The sequence below is a fragment of the Solea solea genome, chromosome 10, assembly GCF_958295425.1.
Source record: "Solea solea chromosome 10, fSolSol10.1, whole genome shotgun sequence".
NCBI lineage: Eukaryota > Metazoa > Chordata > Actinopteri > Pleuronectiformes > Soleidae > Solea > Solea solea.
This window is the reverse complement of record NC_081143.1, coordinates 15911209-15937515: the sequence shown is the minus strand read 5'-3', so window position 1 is coordinate 15937515 and position 26307 is coordinate 15911209. Positions and strand designations below refer to the sequence as shown.

The 26307-nt window shown below is 38.7% G+C and overlaps 3 protein-coding genes across 11 annotated transcripts in view; 2 read left to right on the top strand and 1 right to left on the bottom strand.

Annotated features, from left to right (window-relative positions):
- The window catches only part of clockb (clock circadian regulator b), an 18026-nt gene extending 8335 nt beyond the window's left edge, over positions 1-9691 (bottom strand). For 4 of the 9 annotated variants that reach the window (XM_058640310.1, XM_058640317.1, XM_058640316.1 and 1 more), the window contains exons 1-14: positions 9553-9691; positions 5915-6063; positions 5566-5654; positions 4715-4774; positions 4266-4414; positions 3505-3596; positions 3151-3240; positions 2712-2832; positions 2070-2183; positions 1835-1953; positions 1377-1459; positions 1068-1174; positions 473-620; positions 287-362 (exon numbers count right to left, since the gene is read on the bottom strand). In XM_058640310.1, the coding sequence (XP_058496293.1) occupies positions 287-362; positions 473-620; positions 1068-1174; positions 1377-1459; positions 1835-1953; positions 2070-2183; positions 2712-2832; positions 3151-3240; positions 3505-3596; positions 4266-4414; positions 4715-4774; positions 5566-5582 (1176 nt within the window). In that variant the 5' untranslated portion in view covers positions 5583-5654; positions 5915-6063; positions 9553-9691. Of the gene's footprint in view, positions 1-286; positions 363-472; positions 621-1067; positions 1175-1376; positions 1460-1834; positions 1954-2069; positions 2184-2711; positions 2833-3150; positions 3241-3504; positions 3597-4265; positions 4415-4714; positions 4775-5565; positions 5655-5914; positions 6064-6791; positions 6878-9051; positions 9376-9506 lie in introns of those variants that run through there. The other 5 variants (XM_058640311.1, XM_058640315.1, XM_058640313.1 and 2 more) reach the window with 5 other exon arrangements.
- Positions 9692-13844: 4153 nt separating this feature from the next.
- On the top strand, positions 13845-16522 carry exoc1l (exocyst complex component 1 like). The gene is made up of 3 exons (XM_058641075.1): positions 13845-14134; positions 14391-14566; positions 15367-16522. The coding sequence occupies exons 1-3, from the start codon at positions 14014-14016 to the stop codon at positions 15634-15636; spliced, it is 567 nt and encodes a 188-aa protein (XP_058497058.1). The 5' UTR covers positions 13845-14013; the 3' UTR covers positions 15637-16522.
- A 667-nt stretch (positions 16523-17189) lies between these two features.
- On the top strand, positions 17190-26082 carry smc2 (structural maintenance of chromosomes 2). Its single transcript, XM_058639952.1, has 25 exons — positions 17190-17521; positions 18047-18196; positions 18279-18401; positions 18489-18527; positions 18616-18726; positions 18824-18868; positions 18955-19188; positions 19505-19654; positions 19752-19985; positions 21116-21275; positions 21379-21496; positions 21629-21767; positions 21859-21978; positions 22073-22277; positions 22433-22568; positions 22786-22910; positions 23004-23197; positions 23302-23445; positions 23601-23675; positions 23859-23978; positions 24076-24276; positions 24383-24499; positions 25090-25250; positions 25392-25539; positions 25636-26082. Exons 1-25 carry the CDS (start codon positions 17354-17356, stop codon positions 25819-25821), a joined length of 3603 nt encoding a protein of 1200 aa, XP_058495935.1. The 5' UTR covers positions 17190-17353; the 3' UTR covers positions 25822-26082.
- Positions 26083-26307: the final 225 nt, after the last annotated feature.

The window sequence follows — 26307 nt, the reverse complement described above, 5'->3', positions numbered from 1 at the left end:
AAAATGTCCAAGAATAGACCTCCTAGAACTTCCCTTTTTTTTTTTAGTTCAGTAAGTTCATATTGGAAAGCTGCTGGCATTTATTTGAGTGACTTTTGACAATAATAATAATGATCATTTGCTTTTATGTTTTAGCTTTTAGTTACAACACTGACTTTAACAACAAACATATTACAAAATGAGTACATTCTTGCTTATAAAATCTGTATTGTTACAATTTAATAATACAGTTCATGTATTTATGAAAACGTATGAATAAAGATGATTTCCAGGAGCAATTTCTCACCTTATCCACAGTGATCTCTGGGTTAGACTCTTCAATACCCAGCTCCCTGCGCTGCTCTGCCCTCACTTCTGCATAGCTGCATTTTTGACAAACAAATATTAAATGTAAGTATTTAATCACCAAGACAAAAAGAAAGTGAAAGATAGTTAGTGAAAGAGAGAATAAGCGAAGATGAGATGGATGTACCTCACAACTGTATGCGTGCAGACAATAAACTCAGGTCTAGAATTCCACTGGTGATAAGTGATATAGTAATGCGTCTGCAGCCAAATCCACTGTTGACCTTTAGTCAGGAAACGATAGTAGCAAGACTTCCCTTTCCCGTACTGCATCACTGAACGAGACAAAGGCAAAGGCAGATGATAGCAGAGATGTTATACACAATAAGAAAATACTTTATTAAGTCAAAAAAAGTATGCTAATGTATTTTGTTTTTACAGTAAGTTATTGTTGTCTTGTCATCTTCTCCCATCATATGACAAATCAACACTGCTGTGTCGTCTACTGCTGCTCTAAACAGACAAACTAGGTTTCAATGTAATAAAAACTAAATTGACAGTGGGACAGTTGTGTATGTGTAGGTGCATGTGCATAAACACAGTGTATAAGTGCAGGTCTGCGTTTCATTGTTACAGAAACCTTCTGTGAGTGGTGGCCCACATTCTACGATGCTTTGAATTGGGATTGCAAAACTGTTCTAAAAGCTACAGGTCGGTGTTTGTGCATATTTTACACATAGCAGCTCCAAAAACAGAATATATATGTGTAAGTATGCCCTTACAGTGCTCGTGACACTTTGCTAGTGTCTCCAGGTCATCCACATGATAATAGTCGTACCCTGATGTTCCCAGAACCTCAAAAGGCAAGTAGCCTATGATTGGTGGAGCTCTGAAAAGAAATAACGCAACATTATAAACAAGATTAAGTGCCGCAGAAAGATAGCAGAGTGAATTAAATACGCTTCTGAAACTGAATTCAGAATAAACTTAGTGAAGCCTTTTTTTATGTGTAAAAATTCGATTTTCAGGCATTCAGAGACAGTGTTATTCATTTACCGTCCAGGAAATATTTCTGATGCACGTGTGTTTACCTGTGGTCTAAAAAGAGGAACTTCCATTCTAAACTGTGCCTGGAGGTAAATTCTTCATTGGGCTCCTCCACTGTACACATCTCCTACAACATAAAAACAAATTAGAATTACCATCTTGCACATGCAGTATATGTTTATAATTAAGACACTTTAGCAACTAAATTATTGTCAGGTCATCTCCAGTAAAGCTTTCAGGTGAGATCATGCTCACTGGGCAAAAAAAAAACCCAAAACATCTTCTGTATGGTCGCAGTGACCTTGGGATGTGACATTTGACCACAAAGTCTAATCTTATGTTTAAGTAAACATTTCATGCTCAATACCATTCCTGACTTTCCTTAAAATACAATTTATAATGATAACAAATGATACACACAATAGCTGAACTTCAATAAACAATAATTGAAAAACACTTATGGTCCGTTTGATCTGAGTATGTGCGTGCGGCTGCAGCATACCTTAATGAACTGAGGTTTGGCCAATCTGATTGTGGCCACAAAGCACACCTGATCATCAAAAGCAGGTTGTAGCGACCGCTGTAAAACCCCTGCCAAACCATTCCTCGTCACATTGGGAACTAAAAAAGAGAGAGGATACCGTTTTGAGTTGCTTTAACCAGATTTAAATATTTCTCCGATGCAATATTGGTTCACTGCAATACAATAAAAAACATTTTCCATTTATGTGACTCACCGTTGTTGAGTGACTTAAAGTTGCCGATGAACTTAACGTATTCATATACAGGAGGTTCTTTGGGGTCAATGGCCCCACGTAGCATGTGGCAGCAGAACTCCATGTGATTCTTACCTGGGGAAAAAAGGCAATACAACTTTTGTTCTTGTATTAAAATGTATCAAGCCAAAATTGTAAAATTATTGCCCTGACATCATACAAAGATTAAGCCAGTCTCTTTTGTGCTGATGATTGTTGCCGCACTCATAATTAACTGTGGCTCTTTGTTCAGCTGTTACAGGGAAGAGAAGATAGCTCAGGGCTAGGATTATTTTGTATCTACAGAGCCAGTGAAAATGTTTTTTAATTCCCGAACAGACAAATCCACAATAGGCTTCATTAATTGTCAATGAGACCGTTGTGGTTGTTGTCATAAACTAAATCCCTACAATAAATTTTTTGGGTTAGTAGTCAAAGACAGACAAATGCTGGCAAAAAACCCCAAAAAAAACAACCTCCCTGGCTGCGGTAATTTATAAATATCAGTTGTAATCTGTGTATCCTGATGTACTGGAATACAGTTAGCATAATTAATATTTTACCACCAAAAAGAGTTACATATAATTTCATAAGAATTACATAAGATGACTAAGTGTTACTGACTTTTCTGGTAATCGGAACTAAGGCTCTCTGAGTCGGAAGGATGTGTGGACAGAGCCTTGTAAACATCAGAGTGTTCCCCAATTGGTAGAAAGTTTAACAGGTTCTGGTCCACCAAATCCGCCTGAGGAAAACATATACACACACACACACAAGCATGAGAACTCACTCCAACCCCTATTCAACAGACCTATGCTATGTTGCTTCTTTATTTGTGTAAAAGCAAATCATTTTTTCTATGCACACAGGCTACAAACAGGTTTCATCTCAACAGGTACAATTGTAACAAAGCTTAAAGAGTTGACGGGTGTTCACCATACACACAAATAACGCTTATTAAATAAACACAAAACATTCTGACTGGTAAATCCAAACAAGCTTGTTCTACAATTGACATGGTGACTCACACATACCAGGCTAAAGAGCAGTCATTGTTACTCACCGGTAAGTGTTCTAGTAGTGAGGTGACACTCTCGGAGACATAGAGGATATTCCCATCAGTCATTATTGCTATAAAGAACCCATCCAGAGCCTAATAATGAAGAAAAAAAGAAAACAGACATGTTGGCCTACAGCAGCATCAGCAGAAATAAAAGATGGAAGCTGTTATGAGTTTGATTTTTGTTTAAATGATAAAAATGATTTATTTGTTATAAACATATAGGAAACATCCATGTATTTATTGTTAACCCTTAAGAAATGAGCTTAAACAGGACAGCTCCAACAAAGCAGGAGCCGTATCAATCGTGCTCTCTCCTAAAAGCCAGAAGTACAGTCAAAATGTAAGACGTCTGACCTCCAGCATGAGCTGGGTGAACTCTTCATTGCTAAGAAATGGAGGCTTCCAGTCCTGCCTGATCTCACTCGACTCCGACTGAGCAGCGATCTCTGATGACAGAGCGAAAAAGAGTGTGCACATGTTTCAGACACAATAACAAAGTTCTTTCAGGTAAAAAAAAAATCAATAGAAAAACATGATTAGGAGACGTGACATGATGAGTAAAAACAAAGTAGCCAATAACACAGGCCGCATGGTACAAACATGTAATGATACTTTAGGATTCAGAGTGACAAAAAAAACAGCCTGATGATTAATTAACATGCACAGCAATAAACTGGGATTAAAATAATTTGTAATCCTCGCACAGTGTTAGATATTTTAGCATAAAGAATTGTTAGTATTCAGGTGGTGATCGGCTCGGCTCAAGAGGGGAGAGAAGCACAGGAACAACGAATTGGTTGGTTCGATGGTTATCAGTCATAAAACATTAAAGGCAAAAAATACACAGCTACACATTTCTCTATGCATTATCCATGTCAGTCAGTCAGTCAGTCATCATCTACCGCTTTATCCTCCACCAGAGGGTCGCGGGCATTATCCATGTGTGTAATAAAAACCTGTTTCCAACACACTCTAGTCATGAGAGTAAACAAGCAATGACCACAGTGTACACAAAATGAAAGATTAGAATATAATAAATATATATTCAAAAAAGAGCCACTGTGTGGCTCAACATAAACACAGTAAGTAAGATGAGGGTGTAAAAAATAACTAACCTTTGTGTTTACACAAGAAGTCAATGCTTTTCTGCAGGATGGTGGACTTGTCCATCTTCCTGGTGTTGCCTGGCAACATCGTGCCAAGTTCCTTGATGAGGACATTGAACTGGTCTCTCCGTTTCTTCTCAGACTTGTTACGGGACACACTGTGATCCAAACCACAGTTTTGAATTAGATAACAAATGTAAAGTGGTCACAAAGATTTTGACACAATTTCTGTTCTATTTCTTTGTCCAGACTGGCCATTTTACATTTACAGGGGAAAAAAACAACTTTGAAAATGAGTACATGCGACCTAGAAACGCTTGGGTTAGATGTTTGAACTGTCACATACTCATCTACAAATGTATGTCCAGCCATGACACAGTGCTTAAAAATAACACGAGATGTCTGAGAAGGATCAGCGTAATGTCAGGCTTACAATACATCATTGTTATCTGTCTTACCGTTTCGCTTTGTCCTTTTCATCTTCTTCCATCAACCCATCAAAGATGCTACAATCATCCCTAAAGAAAGCAAGACAATAAGACATTTCAGAGTTTCACGTGTCTGCATATTTGCTGGCAGTTTAAAAGCAGATACACACTGTTGATAATAGTTAATGATGGATGGCGGCTAATGAGAGGATTCCTACATGCCAGAAGCAGGTTTATTTTTGGGTCACACAAAAAAATAGAGTGAGTCAGTCAGAAAGAACGAAGGAAGGAATGCGTTTCACTTGCCAAGAAGGTTACGAGAGCATGCACGCAATAAGGCATGTTCTTGCTTACGTTTCACTTAATATAGGTCAGAGCGAATAGAGCAAGAAATATTTCCTACTGTAGCACACAATTTAATAATATCAATAAATAATTAAATTTTCAATAACAATATCATAAAAGACATTAGGTTTTGTCAAACCTATATCTTGACAATTCTTATATTTGTAGTCTGCGTTTATGTGTAGACTTTATAACAAATCACAATAAACTTCCCGTTTACTGAAATCCAATCCAATTGTACTCCCATAAAGTCTACTTTTATAATGTCTATAATGTAAAGGCTCTGAGGTAATAGTGGTGGATGAGCCGCATTACATTCAGAGTTGCCACTAATATGTCCCCATATGCATCTAAACCAATTTCAGTGTAATGTAATACAATAAAAACAACGCATTTAACTCATCAAAAACTTAAATTAACTTTGTATACCTTAAATTTGTAGTGGAAAGTTTATATGGAAATGCAATAGCCAGTACCCATTTAAAAGGCTACTGTGTGCATTGTGTGCAGGTGTGTGTGTTTGTTTTGTTGCATACCCTATGCTTGATGTCATGGTGGCTGCTGATCAGGGTTGTGGCTGGAGTGAATAGCTCTTTAGGCGTGAGGTAGGCATTTGGAAGACCACCTGCAGAGACAGAAAAAGGAGTGCCGCATTAGTTTAAGTACCTATAGTGATTTATACTCCAACTTAGCCGACTGAAAGCAGGAGCGAGTGAATGCTTTGGCACACAGTACACCGCATTTGTGAACAGTAACACATTATTTACTGCACGTGTGTTGACAGAAAATGCATCTAAATAAAGCATAATTAGATTAATTCAGTTAAAGAGAACAACTAGTTCATCACAACACATTAAATTGTTTATATGCGAATTGTCATCTCACCCCACTGCAACGTGTATACGAGGTCTTTTCTCAGGGGTCACAATAAGGGCTTGGGGTCAAAGGTGACTCTCCAGGCAAAACTGATGTTAAGGTCATCAGGGCCACGAGAGGGCATCTGTCCATGGGAGAGACATGATGCTCAACCAGACCTGAGGTGGGAGAAATCAGCAGAAAAATGTAACGAAGCAGAGGCACAGATTTAGTGTCAGGGCAGCTTCTAACAATATTCTATCTTCCATCATCTTTACTACCACAGAAATAGTGAAGAAAAGTCCCTCTCTATTTATTAACCCTACACTAACTGCAGATAATAACTTAGACTTTTGAAAGCAAAAAAAAAGTAGAAAAACTGAAAAATGCTAGTCCGGAATTTTCTGATATACAGTACATGTGTATTTCCTCTATTCTATTTTATTTTTGTTTCACATGTAGACATCACTCACATGCACATTCAATTTGTTTAAGAAGGAGCAAACCTCATGAAAACATAGCTTGCTATAATGTTATGGCTCTAACAGGTTACCAGCCAGCGGACAAACAATTCATAAAACAATGACAACTTGACAAGCAAGTTTTCACCAATTTTACACATCATCACTCAGCATATTGAAACAGCAGAAATGTACACTGTTTTGTTGCTAGTACAATGATTTAAAACAAAGAAAGGTCCTGAATTAATCCCAAATAAAGTATTTTAAGCATGCATAATATCAACACAGCCATGTAAACCTGGACTAAAACCATAGTTGTATTGAATTAGTAAAATTAACTAAATTACTCCATGATTTTGGTGCACAATGCCCAGGTTGTATATAAAAAAAAACATGTGTTTAATTATAATTTTAATTATTTTATTATACAGTATATTTTATCTTACTATCTTTAATGTCTTCTTGCTGGTAAAAACGGCTGATTTTATCCTTTCAGGCACTGACAACCGTTCTCATGTAAACCACACCTCACCTGAAACACAAAAGAAACCTGGACTAACAATCATACCACCATATAGCTTGTTTACTATGTGCATGCAAATAGCCAAGACCAACAAAGCATATGAATGTGTTAGTTAACCAAAGAAAATGTTTAATTTTGGTCAAACTGTGAAAAAACATTTAAAGATTTAAAGTGCACCAAATTGTGTTTATTTTGTATTACAAATCAATGGTTTGGTTTATTTTATTTTTTTTAAATACACAAAAAAGTAACAAACAGTTTTAAAATTGATGAAGCTACAGAAGGGCTTGATCAACAATCCTAAAGTCCAAACATATTCACTTTATAATGAAATAAAGCCTAGAAGTCATTCTTTTTCACATCTATTAGTTAGCGACAACAAAAATCACCATTTTCCACAGCCGATCTTCAAAATATGGTGGAAGCATAACCAAGACTCCATAACCAATACTCATATTGATAGTAAAATTCCTTCCCAATGACCTGAAAAATTAAACTAACCAGCTAATCTCCACAATTAAGATTACATGAAAGAAATGCCTGGTGTTCTGTTTTTTTCCCCAAACTTGTCAAACAATCCCAGACAACCTTCTGGACCACATGAATAACAATTTTTCCCTACAAAACCAATTTAAGAGGACTCTGTAGCTAAGATATGTCAGTGGGCAGGAAGGTCACAATAAATGGTCACACTATGTGGAGTGTGTTCTTAAATTCATATGGTCTTTTATAAATTTCCTTTTATATTTACATGTATATTTGTATTTCACATTAGAGATTGATGTTAGAGATTGATGATCTTTTGATGATCTTTTGAAATAAGGACAGTGGATCGACGATATATGATGCTAAATATTTTGGCTGATATGTTTGGTCAGTTTTCTTTTCTTCCTGTCCATATCATAAAATATAACATTTTAATTAGTAGTAACACTCAACACACAGAGTTGTGTACATGTAATATTGTCAGTCTCTCCAATTAGCATTTTTCTGTACTGCAGTCGATTTGTTTTTATAAAAAAAAATCAAATTAAGTAATTATTAAACACATGAATTTAGACAACAAAAAGCTTGTTTTCAGTGATATTGGTGGCATTTATAAACTTTCAGAGAAAAACAAATGTGTAAACTTATATTAATAAGTAATTAGATAATAATTAACCAATTAGATAATAATCAACCGTCCCCCAACACAAAAACATGTTCTGCTACTGTATACAAACCGTAAACAATATAATTAAAATAAAACTACAATGTCCATTAATGTAGATGTCTAACAAATTCTCTTCTCATTTTTTTTCCAAACAAGTACCAGGTAGTTGGGGTTTTGGGATTTACACAATAAAGAGTGTTGGCCATATTAGGATAAATTCTAAAACCAAAAACAAAACAATGTTCTGCATTTATGATATATTATTGGCCAACCAAAACTACACAACGAACAATGTACACTTATCACAGTTCAAACAATCTTTGCGATAGGTTTATTCAATGTAGTAATGTCGTGATAAAAATGTTTTTCCGATATAGTGTGTAGCATATTTTTCTATCCATAGTCTATATGGTGAACACGATAACCCCCCCATTATCACACTAAATACACCAGTGTTAATACAAAAATAATGTTGATATTTGGGTTTATTAGAACGTTTCGGGGTCTCTCCGTGTGTGGGTACCGACCGCCATGTACTGTATGTATGTTTTCCCGATGGCCAATAAGTAGAGCCTCATTAGCCTGAGCTTCTTCATTGGGCGACTCTCTGTACGCCATTGCCAATAAATAAACACTGACGTTAGCAGTGATATTGTGTGAATACGATCAACCATCACACGCATCAGATATCACACACTGCATAGTAACATCTCAAATACACCTTTTAATGCCACAGGTGTTCATTACACAACCGAAACAGAGCAGCCCGTACAGTTAGCTAGCAGGCTAACTAAGCTAAACTGCCAGTTTAACTCGGGGGGGTTTAATCAGCTCGTGCCGCCGCTGCTGCTCCAGTTTAGTCCCGTCACAGTCCCCACTAACACGGAATAACACGGGTATTATTACAGATTAAAACATGTCACCTTTGTACCACACAGAGAGAATATCACGCAGGCTGCCCTGGCCCCGAGCCTCAAGCTGTCACGCAACAACTGACACTGAAGACAGAATAATGTGTGAAAAATATTACCACTGGTCCGCGAGCAGCACTGAGCGCGGGGCTGGGTCCTCGCAAAACCCGACAAAAATACGAATATCTGCGACCGAGTTGCGTCTAAAACCCCAGCGATGATGGAAACATTTTCGCGGCAGATGTATGTACATACACACACACACACAGACGCGTGCGCGCGCGCGCATACAGACACACAGTGACAGAGCTGCGCTCACGCACGCGCTCGCCCACGCTCGTACACATCGACAGTGGCTGCTCTGAATGTGGGTCACTGGGCCTTGCTCTCCCTCAAGCGTGCGGAAACAGTCCCGAAGCCTCCTCTGCAGTCCCACCGCTTCCGCACGCTAAAAACACACACACACACACATACACACACTCACTCACTCACTCACTCACTCACACACACCACCGTGTGCAACCGCTGTGCTTTCATACCACGATCAAACACCAATCAATCAATTAAAACAAACCTTTACACTTGCGAAGAACCGAGCGCAGCCTTCGTGTTGTACTTACTTGAGCAGGAGTTGCAGGCGGTGGGGGCCAGCAGGACTCCGGCTTGGGAGAAAAACAGGAGGCCTACTTCACATTACGACGTACAGTCATGCGCAATAGAGACAGTAGAGCGCACTATTTTGCAAGTACAGTAGCAGGAGCCGATCGCAGGAGAGGAGCATAGGGAGCGAAGTGGCTGTTTTGACTCCTTACAGATTGGTACTTTGCCTGCCACTAGTTTCTCATGTGAAGAGCACGAGGAAGCGATTCTGCGCGCAAATGACTGCAGTTAAGCAGGCGATCATGACCAGGAATGAAAGATATATATGACCACAGATTAGTAGTTGTGACATATTCAATGGAAATAACAATTATTATTATTATTATTATTAGTAGTAGTAGTAGTGGTAATGTACATTTCTAGTGTTTGTAGTGTATTCAGTGAGTTGACTGTGAATGTGACAATGTAACCTAATTTCTCCCCCGGGGATTAATTAAGTATTCTGCCTGTGATTCTGATCGTGAACGTTGGCCAGGAGGGTGCAGAGCAGAGCAGAGATCAGTGGGGAAGTGGGGAAGGCCTTGTTGCCTGGTGGCACAGGGGTTTCCCCCTATAATCGACATCCAATCACAAGCTCTGTAACAAGACATGACGTTACAACTGCACTGTGTCGAGGTTCCCCAACTTTATATTATGGTGCAATAAAAATTGACATTAAAAGCTTTTTTTCCCCATATAAATAAGGCCTAATGTAAATGGATGTGATTTTCTTTTTTATTCATGTGTTTTAAAAGACATTGTTAGGATGTCAAAAACATTAACTGCTGATCATTTTTATTATTATTATATATTATTATTAGGCTATTTTCCATTTTTTTAGTATGACAAAGAAAAGTGCAAAAAGAGTACTAAATTCTACTCAAGTAAAAGAACTGTAACTTTGAGGACATTTTATGTAATAGTCCAATCAGCACTGCAGTGCAGTTATACATTTATTACATTTAGCTTCTGTTTTCTGGGAGAGTTCAGGTCAGGCCTTGGCTCATAGGTGTTGTGGTGTGAGAGAATGCTTCTGCTCCCAGTAACAATGCCTCTCCAGAGTCTTCCTCTTGTTCAGAGGAACTTGGTCATAGAACCACTGCAGTGACCTTGGTCCTGCAAGGTCATATCCAGACAGGTGGGAATGAAAATGTTCCCTGTCTTTGGTGTCTGTGGCCACATCACTTGACTCATGGCTTTGGCAACTTTCCACAGTAATCCACTCTCCTTCTTCTTGTTATACCGCCATTAAAAATCTGAAATACTAGCTGTGAGGACTAGGCCTCCTCCTGAGAACTGAATGTACTTTTATTGATTGTTAATAAGAGCTTAAACATGGCAGCTTTAACATAGCAGTGGGTGTATCACATGTGTGCTCTCTCTCCCTATAATAACCAGTGTTTTAGTAAAAAAAAAAAATATATATATATACATATATATATATACAGTATATAAGATGTCTGACCTCCAGCATGAGCTGCAGTCCTGATCTCACTTGACTCTGACTCAGCTGCGATCTCTGATGGAGGAGGGAGAAAGAGAGTGCATGTTTTTAAGACACAATAAAATAAAGTTATTTCAGGAAGAAATTAAGAGGGAAAAAAACAATAGGTGACGCAATATTATGGGAAAAGGCAACAAACAATTCCACATTGAGTAATAAATACTGCATACTGAGTTCACAATAGCACCACCATAGAACTTGCATAAATAAATGTAAAATCCATATGTACTGTATATTTTACATTATTGATGAAAACATACTTGATGCCTGATCCCAGCCTTTTGTTGTTTCTTCAACTAATGTGTGAATTAGTTTTCTTTTAATTTATTTATCATATGATAATTACCTCATACATTTTCCTCCTGCCTGGACTCATTATACCTGTTGTATGTGTCGGCACACAATTTCTCTCCCTCCGCAGTTTGTCCCCTTGCTTTGTGTCTCTGCTCAGTCATTATTTTCTCTTGTGCTTTGTTTGGATTAGTCATCATCAGCTTGTAAGGAGTCTCACCATCACCATTACCCTTCTTACTATTTTCTCTCCTGTCTCATCTCTCCCACTCCTGTTGAACCTTTCGGTGGAATCTTTATTTTCCTTAATTCCTGTCTACAGTTGTTTTTTTTTTTCTTTGGGCCTTGTTTTCCTGATGTCTTCATTTTTTAATCATTCTTGTATACCATTAATTGCCTTTCTGTTCTTCCTATGTACTGTACTCTGCCTTTTTTAATCTTTTCTTCAGTATCGTATTCCTTTCCTTACGTCAATTCAATTTCAATTGTATTTTAGTTATATAGCCCAACATTACAAACACAAAACTCCACAGAGGAGGGATCCCTCTCCCAGGACGGACAGACGTGCAGTCACATGTACAGAAACAAGTTGAGCAGAAATTACATTTACAAAGACAGGAAACAGAAACAACAGAAATTCTCAACTTTGTTGTCAGCTCTTTTGACTTTACTGCAGAATCATATTTCATACCACCTCCGTATGTGGTTTGAATCCACTTTGGAAAAATTGGATCCCGTCCAGACTGACAAAAAAAATCAAGCTCAATACAATCTGGATATCCTTAAAATCCTTTTTTTTCTATTACTATGTTTAAACATACAGTATATACAGAGGCTATAAGAATGTGCAATATAGAGTGTCTTATATCCTTTTTCTTTCATTTTCACCAACTATACCTGAAGATGTGACCTATAACCACACACCCCCAGGGTGTCCACATAAGGAGTTGTGTATTATTATTCGGCAATTTACCATGGGTGCACCTGCAGCACAGATCTGTGCCACGTGAGCACTAAGGGCTAAACAAGGCATTTATGTCCTCCTCAGTCACTTATCCCTTTATTTATAAACCAAGTCATTCTGGAAATATTATAATGCTGCATTTCCTATTGGTGCACATAGCTAAACACCTTAATGTTTTCATTAATCGCAAAGTCAGTGAGGACATAAATAATCAACTATACATTTACGAGAATATAGATATGCTATACATATATAAACTGACTGAGTATTTCCACTGAGTGACAGTAAGAATGTTTTGCAGCCTTTATGCTCGTGGATCCCATTACAGATTATTAAAGACTACTCTCTTGTGTAAAAAATATGGTATTTCTCCCGTTTTCTGTCATATAATAATCCTTTCCATGCATCCGACAGGCATAGTGGGTTTGAGGTTTATGATAAGTAAGTACAATAAACCTCATGTGTTATTCATGAGATTCAACACTTGTATATTTCCTCCCTACTTCCTGCCCATCTGCTCATCTTTCCATCTCAGAGGTAAAAAGCCTTTCAAGAGAACACCCACAAAAACTATCAACAGCAACAACAATAAAGCACTTAGCTGTGCAACGAACGACCCATCTTGTGTTTTTACACAAATGTGACAAATCCAATGGAGCCACACATATACACACACACACACACACACACTATCCTGCAAACAAGTCAAATTAACATGGGTCTTTTTGTTGTTGTTCTGAAAAGTCCAGATCACATGGATTCACCTCAGGTGAACTGAAGAAGAACTTGATCCAAAAAATGTGACGTTATGTTCTGTCTGCTCATCAATACATCCAGCAAATTTTCCTTGTGGATCAACAATCACAAGCACCCTTTATGTGCTGGTGAAAATCCCTCCATGTAAGTGCCTCACCTCACTTGTAACTGTTCTCTGAGATTGAATTACTACAGGGTAATGGAAACCATGCAGAGTGCTGTGGGACATCCTTTTCCCACAAAAGAACCGTTTAATCACAGACAAACATTGGGCAGCGTGCCACATTATATATCAACGTCTATATGTGAGTGAGTGGAGGAGAGACAGGACGGCCACGGAAAGAAGGAAGGAAAGAGAGAAAGAGACTGACTGTCTTGTGAGGGAACATAATAACCACATGTTACCACGGTAAAGTGTTTATCTGGGCTTTGTGTCAGACACACTTCACCAAAGTAAACACAGATCCAAAAGTGAAATCCATATTTGCAGGAAACCTGTGTCAATACCAGGATCATCATAATGGGTCTTAATTGAAGCAATAAAAGGGTAAAATTATGAAAAGATTGGCCTTTAATTGCCCCCTTTCTACTGAATACCCCATTGGCCAGTGAATATGAAGATAGCACTTTAATGAAAGATAAACATGGATCATCAGACTGCTGCAGTGTGTGTGCGTGTGTGTGTGTAGGATTAAGAGCCCATTCCACTCACAATCATATATTTTCACACAGTCTGACCGAGGCAAACGTTGCCCCCTCCCTCCTGACCACAGGTCTCTCTGTTATCCAGTGTCACGATCTCTTCCTTTTTCACTCATAGATTCCCTCTCTTGTTTCCACTCTTCTGCTCCTGACTCTTTCTGTTTTTGTGAGGCTTTTTTTTTCCAACGCCATCCAGCTTTGATTTTCTTCTTCTTCTCTCCCGTGATGTCGTCTCTTCTGAGGGAGGAGATGCAGAGAGTTTTATTTCGACCCACAAAGCAGAGATTGGTGGAGTTTATTGAGATCGAAGAGCCGGGGCATGGACGACATTTTCTTTGTGTCTCAGGTAAGCAGCTTTTCTTGCTGAGATATTGAAAGCATTTTAAGGATTAAATGTGTTCAACACACTTTCAGGTCTTGTGTTTTTGCTATGAAGCTTTATGTACTTGTTTTAAACATTGTAAATGATGTTATACTATAGGCTGTTTTTTTTAGAGCAAATTCATTCCCTTGTGCTACACTTCATCAGTTTACTTTATTTAATTTAATTTAATTAAATTTTTATTTTATTTATTTATTTATTCATTTCAATATTTCTGCAGTTGCAAAAAACAAGCTGGTGCAGTTGAGTATAGTGCGATGTCAGATATCACAGCCCAACAAGTCTGGATCCAAGCGGTCCCACACTAAACGCTCCAGCATTCAGGACTGCTACAGGACGACTGAGGTCTGGTCTCTGGAAGACCTGTCTCTTGTTGACGGGCGGGACCCTGATGTGGTAACCAGATTTAATTCAAACTTTGTTTTTGATGTGTTTGATTAAGACATGTCTTCCACTTTCTTTATGATTTGTTTCGAAACTGTTTTTTTCTGTGTAAAAGGACAAAACTATTCAATTTATCTCAAGTTATAAGTGAAAGTTGTAACTTACTTAACTATATTATTACATTTTACGTTTTTAGAAAATAAACAACAATTATTGCATGTACAACACAAATATCCAATCAGTGTTATTGTATTTTACTCTACTACCTCATCTTTCTGTTTGATATGCACAAATTGGTGTTTGACCACACATGAAAATATTTATATCCTTTAACAACTTTTTATCACCTTTATTTAATTTAATTTTATTTTATTTTATTTAACCAGATAAAATACCACTGAGATCAAGATCCTTCTTACAAGGGCGACCTGACCAAGAGGTCAGCAACACAAGTTCAAAAGACAGACAATAACAATTAATAATAAAATAGACAGTGATTTAGTTTGGCAATTACAAAGTGCATTGATATCACAGTGACAAAAACCTTTTTTCCATATACAGGTATCCATCACATGGATTCCACAGAAATAAATCTATTCTTCTTTGAGAAAAAAGTATAAGACATCTAGTGTCTTATTAAAATTATTTCTTATTTTTAGATTTGAAAAATAAATAAACTGAATGTTCCATTAGTTATTTAGTTGATTAGGAAGCCATGGTGTTTTGATTCAGCTCTAATTTTGAAAAGTATAAAATATAATATCACTTTTTTGCAATCTCATACTGGTCTATGTTGTGTCCTCTGGTCCTAGGATGACCCCTGTTTCCTGCTGCACTTTGACAAGGTGCGGGCAGTGACAGCCGTCAGCTGCTCAGCCAAATATGCTTTCGTGCGTGCCCTGGTGGCTGTCTGTGACCAGCAATGTCAGAGGTCACTGAACCTGCGGAACTTTGATTGGACCTACATCAAGCCCACCTCCTTCTACTCCAACAGAGGGGACTGTGTTGTTCTGACACAGATATGCTTCTACGCATTCAATTTGGTGTGTCTCTCCATGTGTCCTGTGCCCCTGGATGCATAATAGAATTAAACAATAACTGTGTACGTGTGTGAGTGTGTGTGTAGTATGTGTGTATCTATGTTGGTGTATGTATGGTCATTGTATGGTTTTGGTAAATGTTGGCTTACTGATGCTTCTCCTACACAAATAGGGCGTTTGTATATTAGTTGATTACTATGATCTGTATGAATATTCTGCTGAATTTGTGGCCAGTGTAGGTTTCAAACAGTTTTGTATTTGTCAAACTGTATAATATACCTTTACTTATCTGCAAAGGTATTATATTCTGTGTGCTAATGTAAAATATGAATTTGAGTAGAATGATTACAGTTTCAAATCCCCTACTTTTCTCCATCTTTCGCTGTTTTACCATGCTTCAGAAATTGTTTAGTGTGCAATCAGTTAGGAATAATATTTTAGTTATGGCCTTCGTCCTCGATTACAGTTCCTCTCCAGTGATACCTCATGAATTAAATTAGAGTCATGAGTCATGTAGCATTTTTTTTTCTTGGAAATCTGGGGTTTGGCCACCTGAAGTAAAAGGTTTGCATATCTTGTGAGCTAAATTCAGTACATTGAAGGCAAAATACAAGAAACATTTTGTTATTTGTAGCAAGTAAGTTTAATTAATCCAATTAACAATCTAAGTGGAATAAATGCAATATAGAAAAATGGGTATACAGTACATGATATTATAATTAAAGAAAAAAAAACCTATAAAGGAAGCTGCGTGAGTCTTATCCATTACTTGGTGATGATGTTTTTCTGTGACATGGCCTTGTTTACATGTGGTGAAAGAAGTATTCACACCTTTTACTTAAATTAAAGCACTGATATAACTGTAAAAATGAAGGCCCAGTATTAACAGTGCTGTTAATGGAAAATATGTGTAACCAGCAAAATGTTATTAAAAGTTTAACTGAAGTATTAATGTGTAAACAGCATCTGACTCTGCATTTGTTTATCGTGGAACCAATTCCTAGCTCGTTTATGAATGAATGTGATTATTTGTGTAATGGATTAATCATCTATTTATCAGTATTGCTGTCAGTTAAACATCTTGTTTTTGCAAAAAAAGTCAGAGCATACAATATATTCTAAACTAGATAGATAGATAGATAGATAGATAGATGGATAGATAGATAGAAAAGTGGCTTGTTGTTTAACCAATGGGGGATAAACATTTTATTTAGCAAAATCCCTGTTTCAAAAGTAAACGCACTTCAAAATACCAAACGCATGTACTCAAGCGCCATACACGTTATTGTTTTTTATTATTTATTTTTTTTACATTAAATCCGCTTTCTGTCTGCAGGTGGCGCCAGAGAGGCTCTTTACTACAAAGCAAGCCAGCAACTTTTAGTAGCCTTACTTTATGCCTGATCAAAATAAATGCACACAAATAAGTAGAGTTTACAATTTATGGTGCGGTATGCGGTTGACATCAAAATAATAATTATATATTGTACTGCTCATTATTGATTATATTGTTTTTATGTGCACGCATCTTGTTAAGATACGTTCAAAAAGTGTATCTTGTCTCCGGCGCAGGAGGGGCGTCACTGTCTTCATGCCTGCCGCCAAAATTCAAGCGAGAGACGAGTTTAGTTTCCGTGCTGTCGGTTGTAAACACTGTGCTGTTTACCTGTCGCTGCACCTTTTAACCGGGCCATTTTAATATTTTCACACCACAAACCTTCTCTTCCGCGTAGAGAACAAGAGAGCAGTTGACTTCAAGATGCACATAAAGTCTGTTATTTTAGAAGGGTTCAAATCCTACGCACAGAGGACGGAGATCAACGGCTTCGACCCGCTGTTCAACGCCATCACTGGACTGAACGGCAGCGGCAAATCCAACATTTTGGACTCGATATGTTTTCTCTTGGGCATTTCAAATCTCAGTCATGTAAGTGTGGTGTCTGTTTTAATTTAATCCCTCCTCTTTTTTGTCTGTCTTCTTTTCGTTTCCTTCTCTCCGACCTAAAGTTACATTGGCAGCACATGGATTCTTGTCAATGATAAACAAGTTAGAAAGGTCGTACTAAAACATTTCTATGACACGTAAGGGATAGTTGAGGGTTTAAAAGTGTGGCTGTATGAGGTGACTGATTGCTGACTAAGCTGCTGTGCCCCCAAAGTTTGTAAACCACTCACTTTCAGCCACATTTGCTGCTTAATATGAAAGCATTTATAGGTTCTACATAGATCTTATTAGTTGTTCCTTTTCTTTTGGGGCTTAAATATTTTCTTTCTCTGTCCCTGCTGTGAACAATGTTTTAATTAAGGACAAGTGTCCAAACATGCAGTAACATGCAGTAACAGGCAGTACCTTGTACAACCATAATTACAAAAAATCACAGTCATCCCATTAAGGTTGAAGACTTAACACAACAAAATAGATTAATGTGTTTCCCTCACTTTTATTCTATAGGTAAGAGCCTCCAACCTGCAGGACCTGGTGTACAAGAATGGACAGGGTGGCATCACCAAGGCCACTGTGTCCATTACTTTCGACAACTCCAACAAAAGCCAAAGCCCTCTGGGGTTTGAAACCCATGATGAAATTACTGTCACCAGACAGGTTGGTGAAGACGGTGACCATCATTTCTAAAAGCTCTGTAATTGATGTAACAAATTTAAACATGAACATTTAATTCTTGAAGGTGGTGATTGGCGGCAGGAACAAGTACCTCATCAATGGAGTCAATGCCAACAACACCAGGGTGCAGGACTTGTTTTGCTCTGTTGGCCTCAATGTCAACAATCCACATTTTCTCATTATGCAGGTTAGTACTAATACTATTGGTTTTAGCTGTCTATGATATGATACTTCTGGTTTTAGCACTCAACATGTAATGTGTCTGATATTTTAGGGGAGGATCACCAAAGTTCTGAACATGAAACCACCAGAGGTAAAACACACACAGTGTATGCACCATCTCGGCATCAGTTTCAAACTACCTCTTTTCAGGTCTTCCAATAATCTCTCTGTTCTCTTAGATCCTTGCCATGATTGAGGAGGCAGCTGGCACGAGGATGTATGAATGTAAAAAGATCAGCGCTCAGAAAACAATTGAAAAGAAAGAGGCCAAGTTAAAGGAGATTCAGACTGTGCGTCAGACATCCAAACTAATTTACTGTGTTTTTGTTCTGAAGTAGTTGCACTTAATTTAAAAAAATGTTTAAGTTGATCTCTGCTCACTCTTAGATTTTGGATGAGGAAATTACTCCAACCATGCAGAAACTGCAAGAGGTAGGTTGAGAATAATTTTTCATTGCATCTGAAGTTATTTTGTGATCTCCCCTTTTTAAATTAAAAAAAATTTCCACCCTTTGCAGGAACGATCATCATACCTGGAGTACCAGAAGCTGATGCGTGAGATCCAGCACTTGTCACGGCTGTATGTGGCCTGGCTCTTTGTGTGCGCAGAGGAGACTAAGTCCAAGTCGGCAGAAAATCTGAAGGTGATGCAGGATAAAATCGCCAAGATGCAGGCCAACATGACTGAGAATGAGAGCAAAATCCAGGAGCTCTCAACCCAGATTGAACAGCTACAGAAGAAAAAGGACCAGGTACACTGAGATAGAAGGAAGAGATGAGATTAGGATGCTTAATACTTTTATTTTCACATTTTCTGGAAGAAAACATGAATTATGACATGACGGTTATAATTTGATGACTTATTTGTAGTTTATATGATGAAAATTTGAATCTGCCCCTCAATGACTCTTGAAAGAAATGTCCAAATTTAAATGATTAAATGATTTGTATTCATATTTATTTATGTATTTGTACATATAAAAATCTTCTGTTAGCTTATTACATGAAAAACTTACATTTTCCTAAATTGTAGTGCTCTCTTTCTGATGCTTATCTTTTCCTCTGTAGGAGGTGAATGGAGTATTAAAATCCCTGGAGGAAACATTGGCAGACGTGCAACGAGTAGATGCTAAAGCCCAGAGTGCGTTTGACCTTAAAAAACAGAATCTTAAAGATGAAGCCAAGAAGCGGAAGGAGCTTGTAAAGAGTATGGAGGAGGTAACCTGTCAAAAAAAAAAAGCTGAACGGAGTATGCTAATTTATTCAGTAAACTTGAAATAACTTTAAAGTACACCCTCATTGCCTCCATTCTCAGGACAAGAAAATGCTGACAGTGAAAGAGAAGGAGGTTTCTAAACTGATGGAGCAGCTTCAGACTCTACAGGAGGAGGGGCAGAAGGATAGTGCTGCTCTTGAGGCAGCTGAGCAGCATTTCAAGGCTGTGTCTGCAGGTCTCTCCACCAATGAGGACGGGGAAGAGGCCACTCTGGCTGGGCAGATGATGGCGTGTAAAAACGACATGAGCAAAGCAGATACTGAGGCCAAGCAGGTGAGGAAAAAAGTCGAACCTTCCCTTTCAGGGCATGATGCTTGATGTTTGAGATAGCTACTTTATATTCATTAGCAAATTTTTATTACAAACATTATATTGCAATAGCTTGAACACATACCCTGGGTATGTTGTTTTTTAGATTCCCACATGTGGGAAAACACGTGACTTTTTTTTTGTTTGTTTTTTGCTATTTTAAATACAATTACTATTCATGGAGTAGAAATAAAGGTAGTGGAGGTTGCAAATATGTGGAGTCACACCTCAAAAACAGATACATAGACAGAGCAGACAGTATGTCTTTGAAGCTTGGGTTCTTATTGTGTTGCAGATTTTTGCAGAAGTCTTTTGTGGCGGTTGCTGTTGTCTTTGCTAAAGATTTGTATGTAGAATACCTCAGTCTCTCTCCACCACCTGCTGGTCAAACTGCAGAACACACATTTTTTCTAGTAGTAACTAGTAGTAGTTCCTACCAGCTTCACCTCTGCGTGACAAGAGGGGACACCTGACAGAATAGCTTTTCCTTGTCAAGAGCATCATAGTTGCCTGGACTTTTTGCCAAAGTCTGATATGCCAATATAACGATAGCGCTATGTCGATAACTGATACCAATATATATATATATATATATGTGTGTGTGTATTTTTCCCTGTGCCCAACTGTAAAGGTAATTTAGTCTCTTATGTAGTGAATGCTTTACTCATGTTGCAATAGGTGTAAATTGTCTTCATTGTACAAAATAAATAAAAATAATAAAAATAGTTGGAGAGGGCGCTGGCATAGAAGTCAAGGAGGTGGCAGCCTATTCAGCTGACTGTTTTTTATCATTCATATGTTTATTGGTGTGTTTGACAACATCCAATAATACATTTTAAAGCCAGTATTGTGCCAATAATATCATGCATCCCCACTGGAATGTTTTTAAATTAAAGCTGCTCCTCCTGTTGTATCAAATTGTTTTAATCTTTCAGTGGTTGTGTGGCTCTATAAAACCATATTAATGTTTAGTTATTGTTATGATTATCCTTTTAAATCATCAGCTCGTTGTTTTCTGTACATCGTGCAATGTGGCGGCTGTGATTTACCTTTGTAATTAATGTGTTTGCCTTTTTTGTGTTGTCTCTGTCCAGGCCCAAATGACACTGAAACATGCCCAGACAGAGCTGAAGACCAAACAGGCAGAGGTGAAAAAGATGGACAGTGGCTACAAGAAGGACCAGGACGCCTTACAGGCTGTCAGAAACAACAGGGAGAAACTAGAGGCTGAGCTCGCCAAACTCAATTATGAAGGTACTATATGAGCATGTGTGTGTTTTTGTACCTCGCAGTCATGGCAGTTTTGATTGTGAAAATATCTTGTAGTAACAGTGGGGGCGTGTCTGCCTTTATGTAGATGGGAAGGAGGAAAGTCTGCTGGACAAAAGACGACAGCTGTACAGAGAGGCCAGCAAACTTAAAGAGACCTATGAGCGTCTCGTGTCCCGCTTTCCCAATTTACGCTTTGAATACAGGTAAGGATTTAAATAATAACAATCTCATTTATTAAAGCAATTTTTTTCTTTTTAAATCTTTTTTTTTTTCTTTAATAAATAACTTCTAATGTGTTTTTCAAGGTATTTAATGTTTTTTTGTTTTGTTTTCAGGGATCCAGAGAGTGGGTGGAACCATAGCAAAGTGAAAGGGCTGTTAGCTAATTTGATCTCTGTGCGCGACGTCTCTTATGCAACAGCGCTTGAGGTGGTGGCAGGAGGACGACTCTACAACATTGTAGTAGACACTGAGGTAGGTGTGCTGGCACAGACTCTATTTTATTTGATGTCATATTTAGTTATTGATAAAAAAAATTACATGGTGTTATTGCTGTCTTTGCTAGGTCACTGGTAAAAAGCTGCTGGAGAAAGGTGAGCTGCAGCGGAGGTACACCATCATTCCCCTGAACAAGATCTCTGCCAGAACTCTCAATGACAGAGTGGTCAATACCGCCAAGAGCCTGGTGAGAAATCTCAACACTGCTCTTTTTGAAAATCTATTACATGATAAGATATGAAATCATGTTTTATGCTGTCTGTCCATCTCCCTCCTGTCAGGTTGGAGAAGATAATGTCCACACTGCTCTGTCCCTGGTGGGTTATGAGTCTGACCTGCGAAAGGCCATGGAGTATGTCTTTGGCTCCACGCTGGTATGTGACACCCTGGACAATGCCAAGAAAGTGGCTTTTGACAAACAGGTGATGACAAAGACTGTCACTCTTGGAGGGGACATCTTTGACCCACAGGGAACTCTGAGTGGAGGTGAGAAATAAGGAGGATGTTTATAACAAATGATTTGTTACGTCATCAATATGCAAAGAAGAGCAAACACAAAAGTCTTGGTTTCCTGTGGAAAAAATGAACTCATCCTCCTTTTTTTTTTTTTTTTTTTTCCTTTTTCCCTACTTTTCTATCAGGCGCTCGCTCCCAGGCAGCATCAGTTCTGACCAGTCTGCAGGAGGTGAAGGAGGTGAAGGACAGTCTGAATGAGAAGGAGGCCCAGCTTCAAGATACTGAGAGACAACTGGCCAGCCTGAAGGGAATTGCTGAGAAGTAATAAGACAAACACACACAGAATACACACGTTTACCTTTTTAATTTAGATTAGAGCTAAACTAATCTGTTGTCCAGACTGAGATAGTTTTTAATAGTATGCCAGATATGGGAGGTTTTGGTTTATATGTTGGCAAGTGTAGAAAGCCCAACCACGGTATGCAGAAGTGTTGCTGCAAACTAAAATGCTGATGCACATTGTTTATGCAACTGCCAGGTATCGTCAGCTGAAGCAACAACATGAGCTCAAGGTGGAGGAAGAACAGATTCTGCAGGCCAAGCTGCAGCAGAGCTCCTTCCACCAGCAGCAAGAGGAGCTGGACAATCTGCGCAAAGCCATCGGTCAGAATGCCGTTACCCTCACATACGCTTTTATCTGGCATCAGATTAATGGCTTTTAATTGAACTTCACTGTGTTGCGTTTGCCCGATCTAGAGGAGAGTGAAGAGACCTTGCGGGTCACAAAGGAGGTGCAGAAGCGGGCTGAAGAAAAGTACAAAGTGTTGGAGAACAAGATGAAAAACGCAGAGGCAGAGAGGGAGAAAGAGCTGAAAGCTGCCCAGCAGAAACTCAATGCAGCCAAGGGCAAAGCTGACACCTTTAACAAGAAGCTGAAGCTGATGCAGCAGGTACACTGACCAGATACACTTTACATGCAGAACTTAAATGGTGTCATTGTATAGAGCTCCTCCTATAGTGTTTTTTTTTTTTTTTTTTTAATTCTTCCATGTAGGAGTCTGATGCTGTGGCCCTGGAGCTGGAGGAGCTGCGGAGAGAGCAGGCTGGTTATGAGCAGCAGATTCAGGCTGTAGATGAAGCTATGAAAGCCATTCAGGAGCAGATCGACAGCATGGCCTGCACTGTGTCCCAGAACAAGGTCATTGTGACATTTTGAAACGAGTATACATTGGAAATGTTGCATTTGTTAGGACCTTTTTAAATGTAAACATTTAATGAATGGATGTGTCATTTAAACGACACTATTCCCATTTGCTTTCCTTTGACCATTCTTCATTTTCACCTGGGATGTAGGAGGCTGTGCGTAAGGCCCAAGAGGATCTGGCCAAGCAGAAGGAGGTCATCATGACTCAGGACAAGGAGCTCAAGGTGAAGACGGCTTTCTATTTAATTCTTCTTCACTTTTAATTCCTCTTTCTTGAGAATGAGACAAATATAATCAGCTTGAAGTTTCTTCAAACACTGAACATCATTGTGTTACACTGCACTGCTCTCAATTTTTTACGAGGTTGACTGTTTGATTGATTTTTCATATCGTTTTGATCCATCCAGGGGAAGAGCACTGAGGTTAATAAGATAAGGGAGCAGAACAATGAATTCCAGCTGAAGATAAAGGAGCTGGAGCACAACATTAATAAGCACCGTAAAGACAGCCAGGACGCCGCTGACAAGGTACTCGCAATAATAATTCGATTTTATCCTATTTAATATATTAATATGCAGGACTCTAAACGTTTCAGCTCCCCTTTGCCTTTCTTTCCTCCTCCAGGTGTCTCGGATGTTGGAGGAAAACGACTGGATCCGGTCAGAGCGCCACTTATTCGGTCAAGCAAACGGCTCCTATGACTTTAAGATTAACAACCCTCGCGAGGCAGGTCAGCGGCTGAAGAAGCTGGAGGAGACCACCGCCAAGCTGGAGAGGAACATTAACAAGAGGGCGATGAACATGCTGAATGAAGCAGAGGAGAGGGTGAGCACCAAGAGACGGGGGGAGGACGTGAGATGCTGTCGTCCAACCAAATGCTCTGTCTAACACAACGTTCCTGTCTGTCTGGCTCATTTGTCTTGTCCTGCAGTACAATGACCTGATGAAGAAGAAGAGGATTGTGGAGAACGACAAAGCAAAAATCTTGCAGACCATTGAGGAGCTGGATCAGAAGAAGAACGAGGCTCTCAACGTGGCGTGGCAGAAGGTCAGTGTGTCACTGTTTTAGCGTTCTTCTATTTGCATTTCTCTCTTTTCCATCTAGATTATAGTATATATACAATTCAATTCAAGTTTGCTTTGTTTTAGACACATCAAAGAAATACAATATCTAACAACAGTCTAAGTCCACAGTGATCATAGCACATACAGATATCTGTCCCAATCAGGTGTGTTGGAGCAGGGCAACATCTAAAACATGCAGGGCAGTGTTCTCTGAGGACCAGGGTTGGTCCTCAGGAAGTAAGCTGTGTAAAGTAAAGGAGGCTCTGAAAAAGGGCACGGTTTACATTATATGTACACATAAAATGTCCATGTCAACATATTGGCTTGTGCATACAATAAGTGATTACTTTATAATATGAATACAATGAGAGTTTTTATTTATTTGTGTCTGGAAAACATGATTTAATGACGATATCAAAAATGATAATGATATAAATACATGCATATGTATGCATGACACTGAACACTCATTACGACCAACGTCATTTTAAAGAAGTTTATTACCACTGTCACCTGAATAGACTTAATGGTAGAACATTCGTCACTCGTGTTCGTTTTTTCCGCTCTCTACAGGTAAATAAGGACTTTGGCTCCATTTTCTCTACTCTGCTGCCAGGAGCCACTGCCAAGCTGGCCCCCCCACAGGGCTGTGGTGTCCTAGAGGGCCTTGAGTTCAAGGTCGCTTTGGGCAACACCTGGAAGGAGAACCTCACTGAGCTCAGTGGAGGGCAAAGGTCAGCAGCACCACTTATACAGTATTGTAATTTAGTGTCTTATTTGTCTGTTTATATGACGATGGGGAGAAGTTTTTTCTTTTTTCAGGTTTCCATGTTTATGTTTATTGCTTTTATTAACCACCCAGCTTGTGTTTCCAGATCTCTGGTGGCCTTGTCTCTCATCCTGGCCATGCTGTTGTTCAAACCTGCCCCCATCTACATCCTGGACGAGGTGGACGCTGCTCTGGATCTCTCCCACACACAGAACATTGGACAGATGTTGCGCACACACTTCAGACACTCCCAGGTAAGTTAAAACACACAAATGAAACACAAGCTCTAGGTCACCCAGTCCCTCTGCTTCTGATTCAGTTATTTGATTGTTGCAATTTTCTCCCTACAGTTTGTAGTGGTGTCCCTGAAGGATGGCATGTTCACCAATGCCAACGTCCTGTTTAAGACGAAGTTTGTTGACGGCATGTCCACGGTAACACGGTCCGCACTCAGCCAGAGCGACACCAACGTTCCACAGAAAGGTCAAGACAAGGCTCGTCAAAAGGACAAGAGGAACAAACAGCTCATCAGTTAAATTATCAAACAGCAGCAAATAATGTTCCACGTTAAAATGTAGTCTTATATTGCAGCATATGAAATGTGGTATGTTAACTATTGTGTATACTTCTATTTCTTTTTCTATTTTAAATGTTTTTGTTTTGTTAATCTATTGTCTATGACTGTCCTGTCTTTTTTCTGGTCTTTATTCAAATGTATTCTGCCACAGATGATCAGTTTTCATCCAGCTCACTTGTTCGTATATTTTAGTTAATAAAGCAGGTCTAATGTTTGATAATGCCTGGTGGATTGATTTATTTCCATCACAAATGCTTTGAACCTGTTGTACAGATTGGCAGTAAATAAAGCCATTGTTAGCATGTTAAGATGCTGAGCTCTAGTGGCATAATGAAAGTGTAATTTAAAGTAAAATGCTAGTACAATCTTTTAACTGAGTTAAGCATAGCAGAAATTCTGTAATGAAATATATTGCTCTGAACATTAAATTCATGTTTTAATGGCA

Bases quoted from the DNA above. Each gene is read 5' to 3' on its own strand.
- smc2 (XM_058639952.1), top strand. From the start codon at position 17,354: ATGCACATAAAGTCTGTTATTTTAGAAGGGTTCAAATCCTACGCACAG. The intron at 18,402-18,488 runs GTTAGTACTAAT...CTGATATTTTAG, and splicing joins CACATTTTCTCATTATGCAG to GGGAGGATCACCAAAGTTCT. The intron at 18,528-18,615 runs GTAAAACACACA...CTGTTCTCTTAG, and splicing joins TGAACATGAAACCACCAGAG to ATCCTTGCCATGATTGAGGA.
- exoc1l (XM_058641075.1), top strand. From the start codon at position 14,014: ATGTCGTCTCTTCTGAGGGAGGAGATGCAGAGAGTTTTATTTCGACCC. The intron at 14,135-14,390 runs GTAAGCAGCTTT...ATATTTCTGCAG, and splicing joins ACATTTTCTTTGTGTCTCAG to TTGCAAAAAACAAGCTGGTG. The intron at 14,567-15,366 runs GTAACCAGATTT...CTCTGGTCCTAG, and splicing joins ACGGGCGGGACCCTGATGTG to GATGACCCCTGTTTCCTGCT.